Source organism: Agelaius tricolor, unplaced genomic scaffold (assembly GCF_023055355.1).
Source record: "Agelaius tricolor isolate 1412-34295 unplaced genomic scaffold, bAgeTri1.0.p SCAF_11, whole genome shotgun sequence".
Taxonomy (NCBI): Eukaryota; Metazoa; Chordata; class Aves; order Passeriformes; family Icteridae; genus Agelaius; species Agelaius tricolor.
This window is the reverse complement of record NW_027269271.1, coordinates 12063153-12086703: the sequence shown is the minus strand read 5'-3', so window position 1 is coordinate 12086703 and position 23551 is coordinate 12063153. Positions and strand designations below refer to the sequence as shown.

General features: G+C 40.2%; 2 protein-coding genes across 5 annotated transcripts in view; both read left to right on the top strand.

The window, feature by feature from the left end:
* The window catches only part of LOC139594275 (uncharacterized oxidoreductase YtbE-like), a 45861-nt gene extending 30853 nt beyond the window's left edge, over positions 1–15008 (top strand). For both annotated transcript variants that reach the window (XM_071436139.1, XM_071436140.1), the window contains 5 exons: positions 1625–1716; positions 6814–6996; positions 7535–7594; positions 9753–9854; positions 14738–15008. In XM_071436139.1, coding sequence (XP_071292240.1) covers positions 1625–1716; positions 6814–6996; positions 7535–7594; positions 9753–9848 — 431 coding nt within the window. In that variant the 3' untranslated portion in view covers positions 9849–9854; positions 14738–15008. The remainder of the gene's footprint in view (positions 1–1624; positions 1717–6813; positions 6997–7534; positions 7595–9752; positions 9855–14737) is intronic.
* Positions 15009–15966: 958 nt separating this feature from the next.
* Positions 15967–23163, top strand: S1PR1 (sphingosine-1-phosphate receptor 1). 3 transcript variants are annotated; one of them, XM_071436130.1, is made up of 2 exons: positions 15967–16254; positions 20364–23163. In XM_071436130.1, exon 2 carries the CDS (start codon positions 20497–20499, stop codon positions 21634–21636), a length of 1140 nt encoding a protein of 379 aa, XP_071292231.1. In that variant the 5' UTR covers positions 15967–16254; positions 20364–20496; the 3' UTR covers positions 21637–23163. The 3 variants fall into 3 exon arrangements, with proteins under 3 accessions (XP_071292231.1, XP_071292230.1, XP_071292229.1); XM_071436129.1 differs by lacking the exon at positions 15967–16254 and adding an exon at positions 17363–19157; XM_071436128.1 differs by lacking the exon at positions 15967–16254 and adding an exon at positions 18689–19118.
* The last annotated feature ends 388 nt before the right edge of the window (positions 23164–23551 follow it).

Below are 23551 nucleotides of genomic sequence, written 5' to 3'. Positions count from 1 at the left end.
GACCTAATTTTGTTTTATTTCAACCTGAAATTAAAGCTTTATTCTTCAAGGGCAATAATGGCATGTTTTTGTAACTCCTTAGCTTTCAACAATAGTGTATAATATTTTGGTTCACCATTGTGTTAAAGCTGTGTTTTTCTGACTGCTGTGGCATAATGATTTATTAGTGTTGACACTCTAGGGTTGTTTGTCAAAAGCTCAGCTTTTGCTCCTTCTGGCAGATTACATACAAATTATGTAAATCACTATAGTGCTGGTTTTTAACCTAATTATGTTATACACCTTGAACAATGGTAATTTCTATAAGGGAAAGACATCTGGAATTTTAGTTGTTAATATATTTTTTTCTTCTTTTGGTATTCCACGAAAGAAGCACATCAAAAAGAGATAGTATGTGTGCAGGTTTTTTGCCACAGCTTGTGCTTTAGCTTATGCTGCTAAAATGTGTGAAAGCTGATTTTGGTTTTTTTAGGACTTCAACAATCTGTTTATACAAATTAGCAGTAAGCTGTAACTTCACTTACAGAATTTCACAGAGGACTAGAAAAATGTAATTTTTTTTTTTTGTATATAGATACACACATGTCTATGCATTTTATACAATTGGTCTGCTCAAATAAATACTGGATTAACAACAGTGATCAGACTTCTGTGTTCACACTGAGACATACTTTCCATCTGTAGTGTGACAAACTGAAATGCAGCTCAAGTCAATGCAGACAAAATTCACATACTGAAGAAATTAGCCTGAGCTATGGTCCACAGAATGCCTCCACAGCCTAAGGAGACCCTTCCTAGCCTAGCCCCAGCTGCCTTCCTTGCCAGCTGTGCTTAGCAAAGCAGAAGGACCAAACTATCCCAGACAGGTCAGGGCTGAGGGGTGGTGGCAGGTCAGGACTGGGAGTTGGCTTTTATCACATCTGAGGTTTGAAGGAAGACATCTGATTTCTGGCCTGTCAGCTCTTAATTTCTTCACTGCATGCACACTTGAGGTTTGTTTAAAAAGTAGCCTTCATATCACCTAGGTCCCATTTGACTTCATTTGCTTGTCAACAGGAGCTGAGAAATCCAGCTACATTTTTAACCTTCAAGGCTCTTGCTAGGCACTGCTTATTAACGTGAAGATTTTACACAGAGTTTTACCTACCCTCTTGTAATGATCTAATAGAAAATAGGCAGTGTGACTTGGTTCGTTTGGGCTGCATGTCCTTGGGTTGTATTGCTCACACCTTATTAGTCTTCAGCAAATGTTCCACTTTCCTTTAGTTTTGGCAAGCTGCTTGGAACACCATTTCCTTCTTTTCATTCTGGTGGAGTCCAATTGTTCTTTGCTTATACTACATTAGCCTTTCCCAGAATTTAGCCTGGAGTTTTTATACACTGGGGAGTTTCCAGTGTGTTTAGATTATAAAATGATTTCCTAATGTGACTGTGACAGAACCACGTTTTCAGATAACACTGTCAAACTAGATTTCAGTGCCGTTTTTCTGTGTTCCTTTGTGGTATTTTGCTCTACAGAAATGATGTAAAAATAATTTTGTCTCTAGAAAGTGTTATTTTTCATATCATCCACCCAAGTAGTCAGGATTGTCCTAAATTTTTTTCTTGTTCTGTTTTTCTTTAGGTTTGTGTAAATCAATTGGTGTAAGCAATTTTCTTATCAGCCATCTTGAGCAACTAAAGGAGGACTGTGTGATTGCTCCACATGTTAATCAGGTGAGTGGATACATGTATTTAAAGTGTCTGGGTTTGAATTTTTATTTTGGTTTTTTTGGTTAGCAACATCCTCCCCACTCCTGTGTATGAAAGGCTACACCCAGACTATTGCCTTACTCATACAATTTCTTTTTTCATTTCTATTTGCATATTGAAAACCATTCCGGAAGATGACCCAAAGGGTAGGGAAGTTCTTCCTCAAATTTCCCCACCCAGTTTCTCCCAGGCTACTTGTTTGTGTCTGGATACACAGACAGAAACAAATGGTCCCTGTGACAGTTTTTTGGTGATAAAACAGTTTAGAAATAAAATTCAAGAATCACAGAATATTTAGCATCTTCAGAGTGAACCAGTTTTTGGAAAGCCTCTGTTTGAATACTTTTGTGCTTCCTGTAAGCAACACTGAAAGAGTCAGTTAATGACATATCCATGTAAGGGTGCCCTTCCCTTGCTCCCCCCTCATTTCCTAGTTCACATGAATTCAGTGAACTCCTGGTTTAGGCAGGTGCTGTGACAGCCCTGGCAGAATGTTTTTGCTGCCCTAGGCAGATCTAGGATGGCCACCTACATACCGGCAGGCTGCCAGGACACTCGACAAACCTTCCCTTGTTGCAGGTTCTGCCTACAGCTGTGCTGGAAGTTCATGCTCCCATTCCTTCCACCTCCTGCCAGATAGTGTGTGTGTGTGTGCTGACATGGATGTGGGAACTGGAGTGGATGGGGTGCAGGCACAGGGTTTTCCCCTTTGTACAGATGGTCAGGACTTCTGGCAGCTGTTTATGGTTTAATGTCATTCACAGCCATGAAAGTGTTGCTCAGAGTGTGACTGTCAGTACCAAACAACTCTGATTTTGGCTGTCCACTATACGAAGCGTTACTAAAGGGCAATTAATTAATTTTAAATAAGCATAAACCCATACACAATATTTAAATCCAGTTATTCAAAATAAACCATGGAAATATATGTTAAGGTGGGCAGGTTGATGACTGTTTAATAATTGGTGAATTTACCAAGGTTCAAGAAATAGACATGTGCAAAGACTTACTAGAGTTTGGCATGAATTGGTACTGCCTGTTAAATAATAGTAGCTTTTCAGTTTTCTACTAAATCACTGCAAGGAAAAAATAATGATTTTGTTTTGAAATTTCCTCTTACCCACAGTGTCAAAATGTTACCAGTCTTACTTTTTCAATGGTGTTCATGGACACAAGCTGTTTCTTGGTGCTATTTGCTTTTTCTGAGGCTAAAAAGAAGATACAAAAATTTGAGGTGGTGGTGATACTGAGGGGTGTGAGAGGGCCCCTGCTAGTAATTTCTTTGAGATGCTACACAGCAGTTGTGAATTGAAAGCAAAAATCAACAATGAATTACCCATACCACTGCCAAATGCTCCACCTAAAACAGTTTTGTTATAGCATCAATTTATATTTTTTTAGAGTTAAAGGAATTTTATAAACCATACTTCAGCTTATCCTCAAAAAAGTATGTATTCTGTTTCTTGCTTAGTGTTGGAGAATTACTGAGTCTGATGGTAAGATTACTTAAGTACCATCATATAAATAATGCATTTCTAAATTCAAAATGGAAATGCTGTACTGAGTTCTTATTTCACTGTCCACAACTTATAATACAGTTTTTCCGCTATATTTATGCATAAAATAGTGTACTGTTTCAATGGACTTACTAAATATAAAACATTTGCAAAGAGTCATTGGATACAGTCTAAATATTGAAGAAACAAATGGAGGAAAAATACTTCCCTTTTAGAGTTCAGGGTGTTCTTACAATTACAACAGTTCCCTTATGATGTTAAAATTGAAAGTTGGGTTTTTTATCTGTGAAGGGGAGAAAGTAGGAAGGCAGGAGAAATAAGCAATACTTCTGTTTTACAAACCAAGTTTCAAGTACTGCCTTTCTTCTCAGTTCCTGGGAAAAACAGTATTGTCATGTCTTTTAAAGAAGCAGGCAAGGCCTGTCTTTTCAAGAATATGGTATTGCTAAGTTATTTATTAATAAGCAAGCACCTTCAATATACTGTTAAAAATGCTGGTAAACACTGTAAAATGATTGAAAATGTACTTTATTCTAGCATCATGTAGAGTGAAACTTACAACCTAGTTCCAGGTTTGTGTGCCAGAGTTTTGTAATTGACTTGGCAGTAGGAAGTTCTGATTTATGCTCAGAGAAATCTTTGAAGTCTCTCTAAAGGTTCATTGCCCTGTCACTCATTATGGGAAAAAATACATTTTATAAGTACTTAACAAATATATATGTTTCATTTACTAATGTGATACACTGAACCCAAATATAAGCTGTTCCTCTATGAATTCCATGTAGGAATGTTCATCAATATATTTCCAGTCCTGGAGAAGTGTGAATTACTGTGTAATGACCTCAGAGAGATTTACTTACATAGTTGATATTGCCACTAATATTGAGCTCTACTGTATAAATTTGTACAAGGTATAAATGCATGTAAGACATTAGAAAACAACCCCTTTGTACATAAACTCACCTGAATTGTTCTTCTATATATAAAACTTCTATAAATAAAACTTCTATAAAATACTCATAGGCTTGTATTTCAGTTTCATTAAGAGAAAAAAAATTGTAAGACAGCATTGCCATAGAGAAAATTACTGAATTCCAGATGTGCAGAACTTTGTCATGTGAAAAGGACTACAGCAGGGTGGAAGGAGTAAGGCATCATCATCTGAGGTCTGACTTTCTAGGGCCATGTGTAAGGGTTGTTATTAGGCTCAGCTTTTCCCCATTTGCTGTGACTGTTGTAAGAAAACAGTGCTTTAGCTGGAGGTCCCCTGTGGCTGGGCATGTAGCTGCTGTGAAGTTCTGTAATGTGAACTGCAAACTGTTCTATTAAACAGATGCCAGTTTTTACATGCCAGAATCAGGGTAGGGTGCCAGAAAAGATCAAGATCTTCCTCTGCCATCATGTGACAGACAATCCTTGCCTGAAAAAGTCTGACAAAAAAGGTGACAAAAATAGCAAGGGTGGGGCAAGACAGGAAGCAAGAATTGTTATTTTGAGGGGAAGCATATGTTGACCGCTCACCTTATGCCTCTTGTAGCTCAGGATCCTAGTGCCTTGCAGATGCTGCTAAAACCTTCCAGAATTTTTTAATTAAAAAAAAAAAATTCAATAAGTGCTTATTTTATTTGATGCATTTTATTATTTTAGTAATATATTTAAGAAGAAAAAGACTTGCTTCTACCAACACAAAACTGTGTGTGTCAAAATGTCAAAAATTCTATTCACAAAATTTGGGAGCCTCTGGATTCAGTGAAAGGCACAAAGTATGATCTTTTCAGGTGGGAAGTAGTTGTTGCTATGTATTCTGCTTGTGAAGCTTTCAGGTGATACCTCAGCATACTGCTCTTGCTTTAAACATTTCTGCTGTAACCTGAAACTGTGCTGCCTGGAGTCTTACTAGACCAGCAGGTAAATTCTACTTGCAGTTTAATTAGTAATAAATGCTGAATAAGTCACATGATGCCATAGAGGCACTGCAGATGTTTCAGGATTTGGTCCTAAATACATAATTTTTTTATTTAATATTTTTGAACTGCGTTATTTGCTATACTTATTGTAAAGAACATCTGCTAGAATTGCTTATTACTCTTTTACTAATCCAGTAATACACCTGGCTTGCTCTTTCACTTCTCCCCTCCTAGTTCTGCATAGATACAATGAGAATATTTCGTATCCAGCTCAGGTGCAAAGAAGGGAATAACTGTATGACCTAAGCACTGCTCTTACACATACAAACATGAAATACAAAGGGTACTCAAAGGTCAAGAAACATCAAAGGTTGAAGACATGGATGTCTGCTGCTTGAACCTTGTTCCCGAGTCCACCTAGTAATTTAGATCATAGCAGCTTTAGGCTGACTCAGCCCAGCCTTCCAGGGGCACAGTTTTTTCTTAGCTCACGTTGAATGACTGCCAGCCCATTGTTCCTGGCTATTGTTGTCTGAAAAGACAACATGTACTAAAGATGAGAAACAGGAAATGTTCATTTGTCCTCTTTATGGCAGAAGAAATTTTCCAGATTCCACGTATTGAGGTGATTGCTCAGAAGAGTATTTTTCTTCAAAATGCGTAAGAGTTCAGTACCTGGAACAATGCTGATGACCAGTCACAAAAATGCATCACATGATTTTGTATTTTGTTAAAGCAAACACTACCCACTTTCATCTAAATGCAGAGTAATGTATGCTTCTTACAATGAATAGACTGTAAAATACTTATTTAAATAACTTATTAAGGAACATCACAGAGTTTCTTTTCTGGTTTTAGCTACATGCCAGAATATGTCTCTCCTCTGAGATGATTACTGTCCAATAACTTCTTTTTCCTTTTGTTCCCAACAACCGTGTCTTTGTAGCTTGTTACTTTTCCTCTTTTAACTGGTTTTGGCAATTTGTGATCTTCCTTCCTACAAAGGGTCTCCTTCACACATCCAGTTCCACAGTGTGATTGCTTCCCTGTACAAGCTGATGGCGACACCACACACAACACAGGATTTGCCATGTGCAATCCATGCCAACAGGCTTTGCTTCCAAGGTCAGGTCCTCACCCTAAGCAAATTGTTCTGGTTGGTCCCTTGCAAACCCAGCCCCTGCTCAGCCCCCTCCTCTTGTCTGGGCAACTCAAAGTTCACTTGAAAGCATCATTAGTAAAGAAGCAGGAAAGGAAATAGATTTGGGGAAGAGAAAGTAGTCTCAAGTACCAATAAAAGTGACCTGAAGCTGACTTCCACTGTTCATTTGTATATATTTCTTAACAGTAGAGCAATAGTGAAAGTCCAGCTGCAGGTCAGGCAGACAACTGTGCCTGGTTTCTGAGGGAAACATAAAATGCAGTTAACTTTTTGAGCCAATTATTGGTAAAATATGTGATTAATACCCTTCATGTATCTTCTGAAACTAATACCTTATGCCTACTTCCCAGAAACAGTGACTTCACTCATGTTCTATTTTTAAAACAAGAGAGAAATTATTTTCATTTTCATTGATGTTTTCTACAAAATGTGTTTTCAGGGTTTTTACTGAGTTTATTTCTGTTTATCTGTTAAGGTTGAATACCACCCTTTCCAAAGACCTCAGGAGCTGGTTGATTATTGTAGGAGCAGAAATATTGTTTTTGAAGGCTACTGTCCTTTAGCCAAAGGTGAAGCACTCACCCATCCTACTGTCATTCAGCTGGCAAAGAAGTATGGCAGAACTCCAGCACAGATTTGCATACGCTGGAGCATACAGGTAATGGAGGGTGGTAATAAAAATGTGTCTCCTTTCTCAGGAAAAAAATGCAAATTGTTTGGGGTTTGTGCATTAAACCAGAATTTATTTAAACCAGAAGATATTTCTGCTTTCAATATGTTGATATTGTGTGAACTGGTGGCTGTACTGGAAATTTAGAATGTAGTACACAAATCATGCCAGTATTTCAAATATTAATTATTATAAATAATCTGGTTGTACAGAATAAGAGCCACCACTAAGAAATGTTCTAAAGTAGATGTTACAAGTAGTATTCCTCATCATTCTATTTCTGTCACTGAATATAAAGTACTAAGCAGTGAAATAATGTATTAAGTTGATATAAACCATGTAGTGTGTTGGAAATCAGCACAGTGTTTGTAACTGCAGTTGCAAATGACATGGAAAAATGTCAGTGTCCCCCAGAAATTGAAATTAGAACCTCAGAAGATGTGAGGAATTCATTGTAATGGCTTGAAGATAGATAATTTTCTTTAAATCTGCACATTTTATTGATGAGAAGCATAATTCTTTTCAGAATGGGATTGTCACTATTCCAAAGTCAACAAGGGCAGAACGGGTAGAGGAAAACTGCAAGGTAAGATTTGGTTATGCACTCAAGCCTGGCTAACATCCAAGTGAGAGTTTTTAATATTTTGGGTTGCCTTCCCATTTTCCTTACCAGTTTTATACTGGGGTAACTCATTCACAATTGGCAAATGGGTACCATGAAATGACCACAATTTAGGAAAAAAACTATAACTCACAAATATCAGAAAATACCTGGAGAGCTAATTACTGTGAATAAAGAAAAATCCATAGAAGACCTTTTGCAGTTGATTTTTGTAATTAATAGCTCTAGTTATTACCTGTCTGGTTGTAGAACATCCTAATCTGGCTATGGTTTCATCCTTTTTGTGATAGGCACATTGGTCAAATGGAAGGAGTTTGGATGCTATGGATAACAGTTTATGAAAGCTTTAAAACTCACTTGGGGATAGCTCCACCATAAAGACCTTCAAAGGAAATCACAGTCCTACCTGCCCTGACTCTTCCCCTACCTTCTCCTTCTACTCAATGTGCAGAAAAGGTCCCAGCATGAAGGGGCTGGACAAAGAAAAGTGGAAATGAATGAGAACTGGCAGTGTGATTCCTCCCCCTCACCTTTTCTAAATTTTCTTTTCATACCAAATGGTTTTAATTCATTACTTGCTTTGTCTCTCTATTTCTCTAATCTGAAAATGTTCTTTCTTTAGGGTAGGCAAAACCACAACTTTCCAAAAATATCATAGGGGTATGAACTGCTGTGGCAAATCTGGAAGAAACTTTGCAAGAAGACAGGAATCTTCCATCTGCTGTTTTTATCCTTTTGTGTGTGTGTGTAGAGGTGTGAATCAATATACATGAGAATTTCTGCAGGTGGACATGCCTGTTTATACAGCTTCTGCCTTGACTTTTTATTCTGACATTCACACTGCCTTCTGTGGTACAAGCACAGCTGCTTGTGGTACTGTATTGGGAACCAGATCAGAGAACAAAACCAGTTTGAAAATCCTTCCTTATACTTTTGTTTTCCCCAATAATATTTGAAATCCAGATTAATTTCATTTTTTTACAGAGTTTACTCAATGGCACCACCAGTTCATTTCACACAACTCAGGGAATGTGTTACAATCCAAACTTAAAACACTTAAGGTGGAGAGCGGAAAGAACTGGCACAGTCTTTGTTGTTTATCACACCTCCCTTCTTTTTCTTTCCCTCATGTTTCTGGGTTGGCCTGAGTCTCTACCACTTCTGGTCAAGTTGGTCCTCATTAAACCCTCAGTATATAAAACATAAGGTTTCTAGTTCTGGGACTGGTCCCTGGTTTAAGCTTAAAAGGCTAGAAAGAGCAATGAGATTTGACTACAAGGATCATTCCAGAACAGTGGTTGCTGGATAATGCAGGATGGGAGGAGCTCATTTGGCTACAGTTCAGGCTCCACAGAATCTTTTTATTTAGCACAGAAGAGCTCTGACAAAGAGAACAGAAGCAACTGCCTGATGATAATGTCTCAATAGGACACCTGCTAAGAAAGCACTGACACCATCGTTCACATTGCAGCTGTGGCCACAGGAGAAGGCAGTGGCTGTAAGAACCTGTGTTTGAAGACAGGTGAATGCTTTCCAGTTTGAGTTAGTACTGAGGCACCGTGGCACTTTTTCTGTATTTAGCTGATTTGTGCGAATTTTGTCAGAGTCATAGAAAAGACAGACACAGCCTTTGGCTTGTTAGCTTTGTGAATGTCCTAATACCTTGTAAAAATTCTCTTTGTGTAAAGTTCTGAGAAAGAGAACTGTAACACTCTAAACTGAACATTGGGATGTAAGTGAAATACTGAGCTCATTCTCCCAAAGAGATTGCTGTCAGGATATTCCTATACCTACCTCTGGCAGAGACAATAGAGAGTGCTGTCAAAAACAGCTATGATACTACCTTTGTCTTGGAACCTTGCCTGAGGCCAGAGTGCTGCAAAACCATCTTAACATAGTGCACAAATAAACATGAGTCACTAAAGGAGCAAAGGACCCAATGGAGCCTGTCAGCTTGATGGAGTATTTTTCTATGACAAAATAGAAGAATTTTCTGAAGGAAAAATACATAAAAATTGGGCCTCACATGAAAGTGAACCTTGACCAGTTAAATACTAGAATATATGTGAGGTTGTTGATTCTGTCTGTGCTCATGATGTGAACTGTATGTGCATTCCCACAGGTGTTTGATTTTACAATAGCAGAAGATGATGTTGAAATTCTGAACGGAATGCATGATGGGAGACATGTTTCCTGGGATCCAAGTTTCATTGTGTGAATCAAGGTTTGAGCTTTTCTTTGCTTTCTCAGGGATCAGTGAGTACCATGTAATTTTAATTCAGAGAAGGTTACAGTAAGTATCTACTCAAGATAGTGATGTCTGCTGATAATGATCACTGATTTGAAATCCTTAACATTGGCAACAGACAAAAGATATTTTTGAGGGTAACACTTTTGTACAACCCTCAAAGAGATTTTAGATTTCCATCTCAAATGCTGTTCCTCAATCCATTGAAGTCCATGCAAAGACTCCTATTTATACCACAGATCCCTTTATATATTAAAGAGCATCAGGCTGTTTAATTCAAATGAGGAGATACGCCTTGAAAAATATAGGGCAAAAGTGCTACCTGTTAGTGTGTCATACAGGTGTTGGGTATGAAATAATTTTTCAAATACTTTATTAGAGAGACACAATATATGAAGAAGAAAAAAGTGGATGAAAAAAAAGTTAATGCCATTATCATAACAGTATTTATGTTGTACAATATCCTGCAAATCTCCATGAAAAATATAATTTCATTGTAATACATAATATCTGAGGATCACCAAAAAAGTTTTATGCATATCACAGCATTACTATGGCATTGACTCAGAGAGTTCTATGCATATTAGTTACTAGCCTGTAGATAAAACAAAGCAGAAATCTTTCCAGCCAAGTCCAGGTACAAATAAACTATTTGCAGGGTCAAGAGGTGAGCAGCAATCTTCAAGAGCCAAAAAGACATCTTTATTATTACTTACTGGAAATTGGGGTGAGTTTTTTTGGAGCTTTTTTTGAGAATTAGTTTAGATTTCATTTTGGGTTTGTTCAGGAAATCTCATTAAGAGACTATACTGTTCCTCACATTTTCTTATAAGATAGGTATGTCTGTAGAGAGATGAATATGGATAAATGTACCTCACAGATCTGTTTTGAGAAATATGCCTGCAGAATCTATTGGCTTAGTATTCAACTTGTAGTCTCATTGGTTTGATATTTTAGGAGTTCCTGTGTCTAGAAAGGTATGGAAAATCTGATTATGATTTATATTGTGTGTGGACTTCCTGAGGCAGTTTTCCCAGTGCTGTTCTGCTTTAGTCATATTGTGAAACAAAGCTCCTTAGCTTTTTATCAAGAAGTGGCATACAGCAATCACAGATTCTAGCCTGCATTGTTTGTCCTCAAAGTGTACAGCTTCTATACAGCTTGGCTAAAATCCAGACGAATTTACCTTTTAGATAACAACTCCTCAGAATTATTGTCTAGATTTTTCTGGTAAATTTGTCCACAAAAAATTTGTCTTGATTTGCCTCTAGAATAATTTCTGTGAAAAACAAGATATTGTATGAAATGCTGCTCACTATTACCTACACAGGGTGTGGTGTTCTGAGAAATATACACAATTTCCAGAGCAAGGTCATTTTCTAGTTTCAAGTCTGGGGGGCTCCAGTATCTGGGAATGCCACTTTAGGTGTCTAAGAACTGCTCTGTGCCTGGCTCAGCTGTGTGATGAGGGGTTCAATAGTTCCAAACAGTAAGGCTCATTTATAAAATAAATGTAATTTTTAGACATTTTTTTAGCTTTTGCATAAAACTGTGGCAATGATTAAGTAAAAGTTGGAAAGTTTGTCCAGAAATAAACCTTTCTACCAGTGGCTATCAGCTAATACTGCTTTTGAAAAGAACAATGCCTTAGCAGTATGAAAAAAATTTGAACTGTGCTGTTGAGGGACTCCTTCCTTCACAGTGTATCTGAATTAGTGAAACAAGGACTAGAAGTGAGTCATGTGCCTGTTATTTCCTAAATAAGGCTTTTGGCAGTGATGACTTTCTAAGAATTTACAAAACACAGCTTGGAGTTTCACCTCTAGTTGTCTCTAAAGAAACACATCACATCAACATACTGCTTCAAACATAAATGGTGTGTCAAAGGAACCAAATCTTGATGTAGGCTAGCAAATTCTAGCTCCAGTGTAACCAGAACAGTGGCAATTCGGACTGCATGGCTAGAGCTCCATGCTCATTACAACACTTCTGGGTTTTTGCATTTGATTCTGACTGACCACCTCCCTGTTCTGAGCTAATTGGAATTAAACCAGATTTTCTTCCCAATGCCTCACATAGGTGACCTTAGTCTAGTGTGAGAATGGCTGTGAGTTCAGTAATATATTTTAGTGTTCCTTCTGTCAAAGAGATTTTACAATGGTTTTGGTGTCTGCACCTGCTTTTACAAGGAAGGCAAGCCACGATTTTCTCAGACTTGATCATGGTATCTTAAGCAGTTCAGTGAGTAATGAGAGGAATAATCAGGAATAGTATTACTAAAAAAGCATTCTTCTTAAGCTGTGGCAAGTTACAGTTTTAATCTGATACTTTTCTAATTACATTCAGGGCAAATTATTGTTGTTTCAGGCCTTTTTTCTGTGGTGGGGTTTTGTTCATTGTTATTTTGTAGTCTTTCCTAGAATTTCTATTGCTGCCAATTGGTGTCTTTAGAACTACAGAAGAGTTTAATTTTAGCTATGTACTAAGTGAGGTGTAATTTGAGACGACACAAGGTTTTAAGTGCTGGGACTCAGCTCACCAAGCTATCTTTCTCCCAGCTGTGATGAGCAGTTTTGCACATTGTGCCTCACTAATAGCCATTGTTTTCTGTTAGGAGCTATAATTGCCAAAGAGACTGAAACCCTGTTATCTCCTGTGGCCTTGGGATAGATCACTGAAGCCTCTTCCTTTGACTGTGGTATTTACAAGTTTTACATCATGTTTGTTAATTTAGAATCTTTGAGCAAGTCCTCTTTTACTTTTGGTGAGGTTGCAGAAGGAAAGACAGACTCGGTGGATTCATATTTTGTGCCCCTATCTACAATTACATTGGGGTTACTCTGGCAGTAATAATTTTCTTCTTAAGCAAAGGCTGCTAAAGAGTAAGTCCACATCACCTCATCTAAATGAACCTTTCTAAAGTTCTCCCAACACTGGTCAAAGAAATGAGACAACCAATAAGAAATTGACCAGTGAACACTAATGAGATTTAGGAATAGCAGGGAGGAGTAATTTATGGTAAGAGACGCAGAACACAGAGGACCAAAAAGGTATAAAAGTGGTGGACATACAAAACCAGAAAGTTTATTTCTGTTTTTTATTTCTTCTTTGGTCAGTTACCCTAAAGGTGGCCATTTTTTAAGATTTTGCTTTGGTTTAAACTCAGAATTTATCCCTCAAGTGAATTCTTGGAATTATATGCATATTCTTCCCCAGGGTTGAAATTCTTCCTCTTGTTCTTATTTCTGTAAAACAAACTTCCCCTAGAGAGAAAATTTGTTCACCTTTCTACAGTGACCATTTTCAGGATGCATCAATGCATCCATTTCATCTTTGTAACCCATCACCTTGCCAATAGGATCAGGGAATACACCAGAGAACTGAAGGCACTTTTTCTTCCCTATCATTATGTCATTTATGGCAGTGACTGATTGGGACGCTCCTTTTCTGTTGAGATAAACCATTACTTGAAATAGGATGCAATTTATCAGTGCTATCTACCTAAATGCAGTCAGCTGCCTTTGCAAGAGCTCTGTGACTCATAGTGGAAGGAAACTCTTGAAACAAATAAGGAAAAGAAAAATATAAACTAAAAGTCAGTGAAAAGGGTGAGGCCATTTTCTGTGCAGCCAAGTAGCTTCCTGCCTGACTCTGAGTAGCTCCCTCTCCTATTTTTCTTGTTTCTTTCTGGTTTTCATCTCTTATATTACTGAAGATGAAGGCACCTGAGAATGTTTCCTAGGAAAATAATGGAAATAGGTTTTTAACGTGAATATTCAGGAATTTGTTTTTAATCAGGCTGCAGAAGTGTTTCTATCACACCTGTCCCCCCAACATGACTTCCAAGTCATTATTTTCTGAGTAGCACGTGTAGAAAATAAGAAATAGAAATAATTGAAATATTTCTATTTCTATATGGAACTATTTCTATAAGAATATAAATAATTTGTGAACTGGTAAGTTCATAGGTCTACTAAGCCAAGCCGACTGCATAATATTCACACCTCTGTGGTTAACCCATGCTTTTGAAAATGGGGGTAAAGGTGGTGTAGCTCTTGCTGCTGCTGATTGAATTCAAGGCAGTTAACTCTTTCCACATTGCCACATCCATCCCAAAGCTTTGAAGCTTACCTCTCACTATTGTGCATTGGGTAAAAATTACAGATAAGCCAACCTTCTGATAATTTTTTGTATGCTGTGGTGGGAGACTTTTTCTGTACCTAGTTTTTTAACTTTCTGCAGCCCCCAGTAAGATATGTAGAGAGAAGGTGTTAGGTGTGTGCCCTGCTCCCGGTGCCGCAGCGTGTCCCTCTGTAGGCGCTGTGGGTGGGGCTCAAGGGAGCCCGGCAGGGACCGATGGCAGCAGAGCTGTCGCTGTGCCCAGGTGGAATGTGTCTGATCCTGACCGTGGCTTGGCCACCCACTGCCCTCTGAGAAACATTCTGTAGTTGAACTACCAGTAGGAAGTTCAAGAGTATATTAGCAGTTTTATCATCATGTTAATGATTGCTTTGTATATTGAAGTGTGTTAATTTTTGGGTACAATGATATCCATGCAAACTATTGCATGCCAATTTCTCAACCTCTTCAACTCTTTCCCTTCAGACTTGAGCTTTTCCTAATAATATATTCAGCTTAGTGGACTAAAAATATAGTGCAGATTCTCACAAAAATGAATATAGTAAACTTTTTACAGTTGCCTTTTTAAACAAAAAAGGCCATTTAATTAATATTATTTATCAATGTCAAGAACTTAAAACCAGACCATCTATTATTAAGTTATAGAATACTAATACTGAAAAAATATGTGTGCTTTAATCTTTGCAATGTTCTCATGACTTTTTTTTCCCCCAAACCAGGTTTTTGATTCTAATCTGAGGAAAGAAGATATGAAATTTTTGAAAACTGAATATCAACAGAAAATTAATTTATCTAACCTATTCCCTGTGGAAAGAATAATTTAAAACCAGATTGTTCTAAACTGGAAAAGCGATTTAACTGGAACATTGATTAATTTTAAACTGAACAATAAATCTGAATTGTTCTCTTAGGTACTCAGTATACTGGAGAATCAGTATAAATGGTTTGTAGTTACTCTTATGTAACAAATTAATAAAATAATTTAATTTAGTCTTTGTAGCTTTCTTACAGATACAGAAATACTTTCAGTGTCTTCTCTGCTCTCTTAGAACTTTCTGGTATAGTCTCCCAGTATGGGTTCTCTCACAATATTATAATTTTCTTCTGCCTGCATGTACTTCATTTAAGGTGTCATTTGAACCCATCTGAACACATTAATTAGGCATATTTTTTTCCTTACAGATTTTGAAAAGTATCAATTACTTGAAGGCACGTAAGAGCATGCTACAATGCATGTAAATCTTGACAAGTGATTCAAAATATGGAATATTTGTGCAAGGATTGCAGCAGAATAATGAATCCAACTTTTTTATTTCTTCTAGTCATGAGAATTTTGGGGGATTCTGCAGGCCATTCTTGGTATTTTCTTGGTGACCAATCCTGCACTCTGGTACTGTTTCACAGATTTCCTGTCATGACCCAGCATTTCAGAGAGGAATGGCTCCCTCTGTGACCTAGGTTGCATCAGGATGAATTAAAGTAGTTTTTGCTTATATGGACGAAGACTTTTGAAAAATGCAGAAGAATGACGTGTTGGAGAAAAATCCTTTGCTAATCTCTCTCACAGGGATTGTCACTATCTTTTCAAGATGGATAGTGTTCAGACACTCCCCTGATGCAATTGTGAGTTGTCCAGCTGCACTAGGAGAGTTCGGTCTGGTGGTGTCAGAGGCCAGTCTTTTGATATGCAGGCATTGGGTGGACCCCAGCTTACAGCTTCTCTTCTGACAAGATCAAAGCATTTTCCTGCAAGGAAATTGCTCTGTGACTAGCCAGGTTTCTGCAATCCCTACCACACTAAGCTCTCACTGGAAGTTCCACAAGAACTTTGGCTGTCACACAGTATTAGTTTGTTGTTCATGACATTCCCTAAAATGGGAGTTTCTGCTCATCCTGAAAGCTGCGTAAGAGCATTTACATACTCAGATCCCTGTGAAAAATGTGTCTGTCTCTTTATGCTAGTAGACATGTTGTAGAACATTTTTTTTAACCAGTTTAGCCAGGTGAGGCATCTGTTTTGTGTCAGTTTGGTATCCTGATGTGTGCAGCCTTCCTGCTGGCATTTGACAGAAACCCGCAATCTGGTTATTTCTGAAATGCATGAATAACACTGTGTTGTTCTTTCTCCTTATTCTGACCATAGGCAACTCCAGAGTTCTCAAAGGAGCCATGTATACACTGGATTTCTGTAGTAGGAGTGCAAGCTTCCTTATCAGTGGACGAGGCAGTTGGAGAGGTACTGAGAAAGAGTTCTCATTCTGTTGGTGGCTTGTTCTCCGGGTGAGGCTGGAGTGTAACCCTGGTGTAAACCCCCTTGCTAAATACTTGCCAGCTACTACCGTTTTGATAGAGTTGGCTGGACCAGCCTGAGTCCTGTGTTTGTGTTTTGGCCCTTGTGAGCAGGTTAGAACCTGTGCAGTTGAGCCATGTAAACCTGTCTTTTCTGAGGGTTTAGACAGCCTTCAGTGCAAATCCAGCTGATCTGGGTCCCTTTGCCTGTGAAGAGTGAAGCTATATTTCAGTTTCCTCACTGCCAAAATGTCAAGAAGGCTGTAAATGTGTATGGTCGTCTAAGTGTAATGATGCTTTTTATGATACAAGTACCCACCTTTTGGAATGGAACTGAATTGCTTATTGCCTGCATATTTTGCCCAGTGCAGCACCTGGATTGGGGCAACTCCTTGTATCACTTTAGGCTGAGAGAGGCAGAGGTGAAGGACTTGGGGGTGCTGGTGGATAAGAGGCTGCAATGCGAGCTTGCAGCCCAGAAAGCCAATTGTATCCTAGGCTGCCCCATAAGGAGTGTGGGCAACAGCTCAAGGAAGGGGATTCTGCCCCTCTGCTCTGCTCTGCTCTGGCCAGACCCCACCTGCAGTGCTGTGTCCAGCTCTGGGGTTCTCAGCACAGGAAAGACATGGACCAGACATGGTCAGAGCATGTCCAGAGGAAAGATGCAAATAATGATAAGGGGCTGGAGCACCTCTTATGAGGAAAGGCTGAGCTGGGTTTGTTCAGTCTGGAGAAAAGAAGGCTCTGGGATTACTTTCTTGTGGTGCTTAAGCATATAAAGGAGGCCCTACAGGAAAGCTGGAAAGGGACTTTTTACAAGAGCATGGAATGGCTTCAAACTGAAAGACTGTGGGCTTAGTTTCAATATTGATAAGAATGTCTTTGCTGTGAGGGTGGTGAGGCCCTGGAACAGGTTGTCCAAAGAAAGGGTGGATGTGCCCATCCCTGGAAGTGTTCCAGGCTAGGTTGGATGGGGCTTTGAGCATCCTGGCCTAGTGAAAGGTTGATCTTTTATGGACCTTAAAGATCACCAAGTTCCTATTCCTGCCCATGGCAATGGAATAGGAACTGGGTGATCTTTAAGGTCCATTCCAACCCAAACCATTCTATGGTTCTGTGATTCTACACAGCCTCTGACAATTTGCTGGATGTCACATCTCTGAGCTGGTATCCTCTCAGCTGGTAACCAATAGCCTGGACATGAAAGCCTGCACATCTGACTAATGAAACCCTGAATCATTCTGTCCTTTAATTAAAGCATGTTCCTTTAATATGTTCCTCTTACTTAAAATGATGTGAGAATTATTTCCTAGAAGAAAATGCCTAATGAATGCACATTTATTTAGTATTTTCTATGTATTAGATAAATAAGGGGGAAAGCTTGAAATATCTGGGGTATGTTGGGCAGTTGCAGGGGATACATATGTTAACCTCAAGCATGATTTATCTCATGTGCCTTTTCTGACAGTTGTGACTTAACGGCTGCATTTTCCTCCAGGCTCTCAGGAGGATAAATATCTTCAAGTTTCTAGCTTTGTGGTAGAAGAGTAAATGTCTGTTTGCCAGTGTAATTTATCTGAGTCATTCTGGGAGAGGTGAAGCAACTGAAGCATGACTATTAGCATAAATAAGAGAGGGACCCTCTTCCTGAGGGTAGAATACTTGTACTGTCTTACAGAGGAAAGCTGCTTCCCCATAACAACTGCTACAGCTAATTGATGGGCAAAATGCTTTAAACTGAAAGAACCACTATATTGTGCTTTGGCCTACTGTGATATTCTTTTACATTTCAATTTGGAGTTAACAAGAGCAGAGCAAGGAAGGAAGAGGAATATTTCTGCAGCAAGTGCAACGGTAGAATACACCAGAGCTGGCATTTCACATACACCAAAAGTGGTTTTTCTTTTAAAAAGAATATACAATATATTCTTTTTAAAGAGTGTTAAGTAGTTGCCCTTGCCAATTTTGTTTCTGAAAAAATGCATAAAAAAAACTTTTCTTCATACTTTCAAACAGTTGTTTTACAACATCCTCTGAACACACAGAGTTTTGGGGTTTTTTTAGTTTTTGGGTTTTGGGTTGGGTTTTTTGATTTTATTTGTTTGTTTGTTTGTTTGTTTGGGGTTTTTTCATGTGGAAACACCAAGACCAATTCCGGAGGGAGCCGCTGGTGAGTCACTCTGCAGGCCAGGAGTGCGGGTAGCAGCCACCGGGCCTGCCACGGCAAAAACACACCTTGGTTGTAGTGAGAAAATGGAAGAGCTTCTTCCAGGTGTTTCCTTAAACATGTCTTACACAGTCCTCGAAGAGGGACAGCTGAGGTAGCATACGGGATGCTGCCTTTGGCCATGGCCTTTCTGGGCCTACTCGGGGCGCGAAGCTGCCCCCGGCGCCCCGCCAGGCGCAGGAGCCGTGCTCGGAGCCGGCCGGGCCGTGCCAGCACCTCCTTCCCCGGAATGCCGGGTGCGCCCGGTGCCGAGAGGCGGCTCCCAGGTCAGGGAGGCCGGAGCCCTGCGTCCCCCGGCCGGCAGGGCGAGGGGGTCCCGCGGGGGAGTTCTTCGCCTCACGCCTTCGTGTGCCCCGCTGCTGCCCCACGGGGTCCGTGCCAGCCCGCCGCTGCTCACGCCCCGGCGGGCGGGACGGGGCAGGGCCGGGGTGGGCGTGCACGGAGAAGACGGAGTCGGAAAAGGGTTGGGCAGCAGCAGCAGAAACATTAAAACGACCGAGCCCCCCAGCCCGCCCACCGGAGTTGCTCCGCGGGCTCGCAAGATGTGCGGGGCCGGTCTGGGCTCCGCGCCGCGCTTCAGCGAGGTAAGGCTCGGGGAGCCGCGCACTCCGCGCTTCAGCGAGGTAAGGCTCGGGGACACCGCACGGCAGTCCCAGCGCTGCGGTCCCCGCTCGGCGCGACCCCCGGGGCCACAAAACAAAATAGGAGGGGTGGGGGAGAGGCTACCTGGACGCCGGCGTGCCCGGCTGCGTGCCGCGGCCAGTGGAGGCGGTGCGGGACGGGAGCCACGCGCGCTGGAGACCGAAGCGGGACCGGAGCGGTGCGGGTCTGAGCCCCGGAGCCGTGCGAGACAGGGGCCGTGCGGGACAGGAGCGGTGGGAGTTTTATGCCCGGGAGCGGTGCAGACGGGAGCCCGGGAATGGTGTAGGGAGCCGAACACACTGCCTTGCACCGCTTAGGCTGTAATTTACCAAATCTTCTTGTTCTTCTTTCCTTGCGTGATATTATGTGTTTAATTCTTTTTAAATGTCCACTACAAAACCTTTATGTATAAAGGGGGCTTCCTCTGTATGCGTATTCCTTAATTATGCCAATTTCAAAAGCTTGTAATACTAGTTATTTAAATGCAAGGGTTTTTTTGACATTCTTTGTTTCAGACCCATGGAATGGGTTTGCTCTCCAGCTTAATTCCATGTTTTTCTAAACTTTTTACTGCTGTGGGCTTTGTAAAGTATATTCTTACTTGTATTTAGCAAGGGCACCCCTTACCTGTTTACAGCTTTGAGATGAGCTCTTATTTATATTTACATCAGTGAATTTACCACTGTTTGAGATGGCATCAGTAAATTGCATAACTACCCCCTTCCAAAGTGTATTCAGACTTTATTAATGGAGAAGAATACAGGTCTTCTGTCAAGTAATTTCTGTGCAGACTTTCATACATTTAGAGTTAAATCTAATCAAGCAAGCCCTTCTCTTTTTTAATCTCTGCTGTTGCATTTCCCACTGAAGAAAAAATGCTAGAACTTACTGCCGGGGAGCTTTGAGATCTTTTGTGTTGGAAGAAGTCCAGTAATAGAGTCCTTGCTGACTCCAACTTGTTCAGTTCTACATGCCAGAACTTTTTTTGTCTTATTAGCTTTACCTATTGAATATGCCTAACCACCTTTTAAACATAGTTTACCAGCTGAATGAAACTGATTCATGTGTGAATACATTTATGACTCTGATGCACAGTTAAAACAGCAGATTATTTTAAACCCTTTAGCATTTGCTACACTATTTGTCTTCCTTCTTTAAAGTCTGGGTTTTGTGCCTCTTGTTCTCAGGTCTGCAGTTTTTGAGGCCGTGCAGCAGTGCCGGGCAGGCTGTGGGGCCAAGGAGCTGCCGGGGCAGCCACCGGGTTTGCGGTCGGCGTCACCATCCGGTGGCCGCTGGGGGAGCAGTCCCCAGCCAGGCACCATGAACTCCGGCACCACTGCCCCGCAGAAGGTCACCAGCAACCCCACCAACACCGATGTCAACTATGTCATCAAAGAGCATTATAATTACACGGGAAAGCTAAATGAGAGTGTGGACACTGGAATTAAAGTGACGTCGGTGGTTTTTATCATCATTTGCTGCTTTATAATCTTAGAGAACATTTTTGTCTTGCTTACCATCTGGAAAACCAAGAAGTTTCACAGACCCATGTACTATTTCATTGGGAACTTAGCTCTTTCAGACTTGCTGGCTGGTGTGGCTTACACTGCCAACCTCCTTCTATCTGGACACAAAACCTACAGCCTGACCCCCAACCAGTGGTTTGTAAGAGAAGGCACCATGTTTGTTGCCTTGTCAGCTTCTGTGTTCAGCTTGTTGGCCATTGCCATTGAGAGATACATCACCATGCTGAAGATGAAACTCCACAATGGCAGCAACAGCTTCCGCTCCTTCTTGCTGATCAGTGCGTGCTGGGTCATCTCCGCCATCCTCGGGGGGCTCCCGATCATGGGCTGGAACTGCAAGAACCTCTTGTCCAACTGCTCCACCGTGCTGCCTCTCTACCACAAGCACTATATTCTCTTTTGCACAACCGTTTTCACTGGCCTTTTGTTATCTATTGTGGTCCTCTACTGCAGGATCTACTCCATGGTGAGGACTAGGAGCCGCAGGCTGACATTTCGGAAAAACATTACCAAAGCTACCAGGAGCTCAGAAAAGTCACTAGCCTTGCTCAAGACAGTGATCATAGTCCTGAGTGTCTTCATTGCCTGCTGGGCTCCTCTGTTCATCCTCCTTTTACTGGATGTGGGGTGCAAAGTGAAGACCTGCCCAATCCTCTATAAAGCAGAGTATTTCTTAGTACTGGCCGTGCTCAATTCAGCCACGAACCCTATCATCTACACCTTGACAAACAAAGAGATGCGGAGGGCTTTCATCAAGATTTTGTGCTGCTGCACATGTCCCCCAGCAGATTCTGGGACCAAATTCAAACGGCCAATCATTGGGGGCATGGAGTTCAGCCGGAGTAAGTCTGACAACTCCTCACACCCACAGAAGGAGGACGGTGACCATCCTGAAACCATCATGTCTTCGGGCAATGTTACCTCATCTTCTTAGGAGTAACCATGGGGGTGTATTTCAGAGTCTTCCTCTGAAATCAGGGAGCTGGGACGCCTCCTGCTCACAGCAGCAGCGTTGGGCTGAGTGAGCAAGTAGCATTAGTTCTAATGAGGCAAATGGTGCACTTGCGAGGCTGGAGTTCAAGAAATGGGACACACTGTTCTGGCTTGAAAATCTTTTTCCCTGGAGCATGTTTTGTCTTTGCGCTGAGGCAGCTCAGGATTGTCAGGCACATTCATATCCTGAAATCTCCTTAGTAACTCTGAAAGACTGATGCCTTGGTGAAATGATGCCTGGTGTGTGTGAGAGAAAGAGAGAGGGGGAGGAGGGAAAGGGAGAATGAATCTTTTTTTTTTTTTTCCCCTGTGAGAAGAATGTGAAGTTTTTTCTCTTCACAGCAAACCACTGACACAAAGATCTTTCTGTACTGAATTTAGTGGTGGCTCTGGTATCGTTGGTAAGAAGTGTGTTTGTTTAGTACATAACATGGAAGGAGATCACACAAATATAACTTAGACCACATACAACCATAATTGGCATAATTTTGCAGAGCTTTTAGTTAAGTCATAAGGGTTTGTTTGCAGAGTCCAAAACTCTTGGGGTTTTACTTAGCAAGATCATAGCTGTGAATTTTTGCTGTCAGTCTGTATTACATTTGAAGACCACGAGCTAGATTCTGCAGTTACTTTCGCCTGTACAATTCCATTGGCTGCGTCAGACTTAATGGAGTAGCTCAGAAGGGCATTTGGCCCCATATTTTGATTGCCTTTTTATTCTATAGCATTAAACTGCATTATCATGAAAAACGCAAGAATGAACTAAATATCATTTCTCTTCAAGATGACTTGAACACCTACAAAATAGTAAAAAATACTATTGACAACAGTGGGATTTTTGCCTAAGTAAGAAGAGCTAAAAACTGAAGGGGAATTTCAGTGTCAGTTTCACAGTCTTTCCAAAAGTAAGGTTCAGTTGGAAAATCAGAAAAGAGTACGTCAGGTTTCAGAAAAAATAAAAAGAAAGTTGAAGTGAAATGACTATAGATAAATGCACTTCCATAACAAAATGCAATACATTTTGACACATTTTATTAATGTTCATAATTTCAGCAAAGATATCTGTATTTTTTAATGGAAGAAGTACCTGTTGTTAAATTGAATGTATTTGTTTTACAGCATCATTTTTACTTCTCTATTTTTCTAACCTGTGCTAATGGGGTTGAATGTGTCCAATGTAAATAAGATACAGGAGTCTTCATGCGCCTAGAGTTTTACTATAACAAATGTGGTATATCTGGGATAGCTGAGAGCAATTGACTTATCTACAGTCATCAGCAACTCCTAGGACTGGTATTTTATAAAGAAAATGTATTGCCTTTGTAGTAAAATTTCCAGTGCAATTAAACTGTTTGGGGTTTTTTTTCTGGTTTAAAAAATAGTATTTAAAATGTTTCTGACTTTTATTGTTCAATTTGCACATAGCTTTATTGACTTCTAAACATTAATAAACTGATTTTTTAAATGAGTCTATTATCAGATTACTAGCAGTTTTGTACTATTGTGGTGGTTTCATGCCATGTGTGGTTTCCACAGAAGTTAGTGAAAGAATTCCTCCATTTTAGTACATGCTGGGATTAAGTCCATTCTGTGGGGACATAACGTGTAATGTCACAGGATCATGTAAAATACTAAACTAATTTTAAACTATAACTTTCTTGTCAGCATGTGCTGTATGGCTGAAATGCCACTAGAAGAATCTCTACAAGAGCAATTCTCCTCTAACAGCCAATGAAGTACAAACAGAAGGAAAACCAGACGGTTTCTAGTTTTACCATGACTGCCTAGAGTAGAAAAGTGAAGTAATTCACTTGTATCACCAATATAATTCATAAGTTCAATTCTCAGCCTATTGC

What these genes read in the sequence shown, in the direction of transcription:
- S1PR1 (XM_071436130.1), top strand. Translation starts at nt 20,497, where the DNA reads ATGAACTCCGGCACCACTGCCCCGCAGAAGGTCACCAGCAACCCCACC.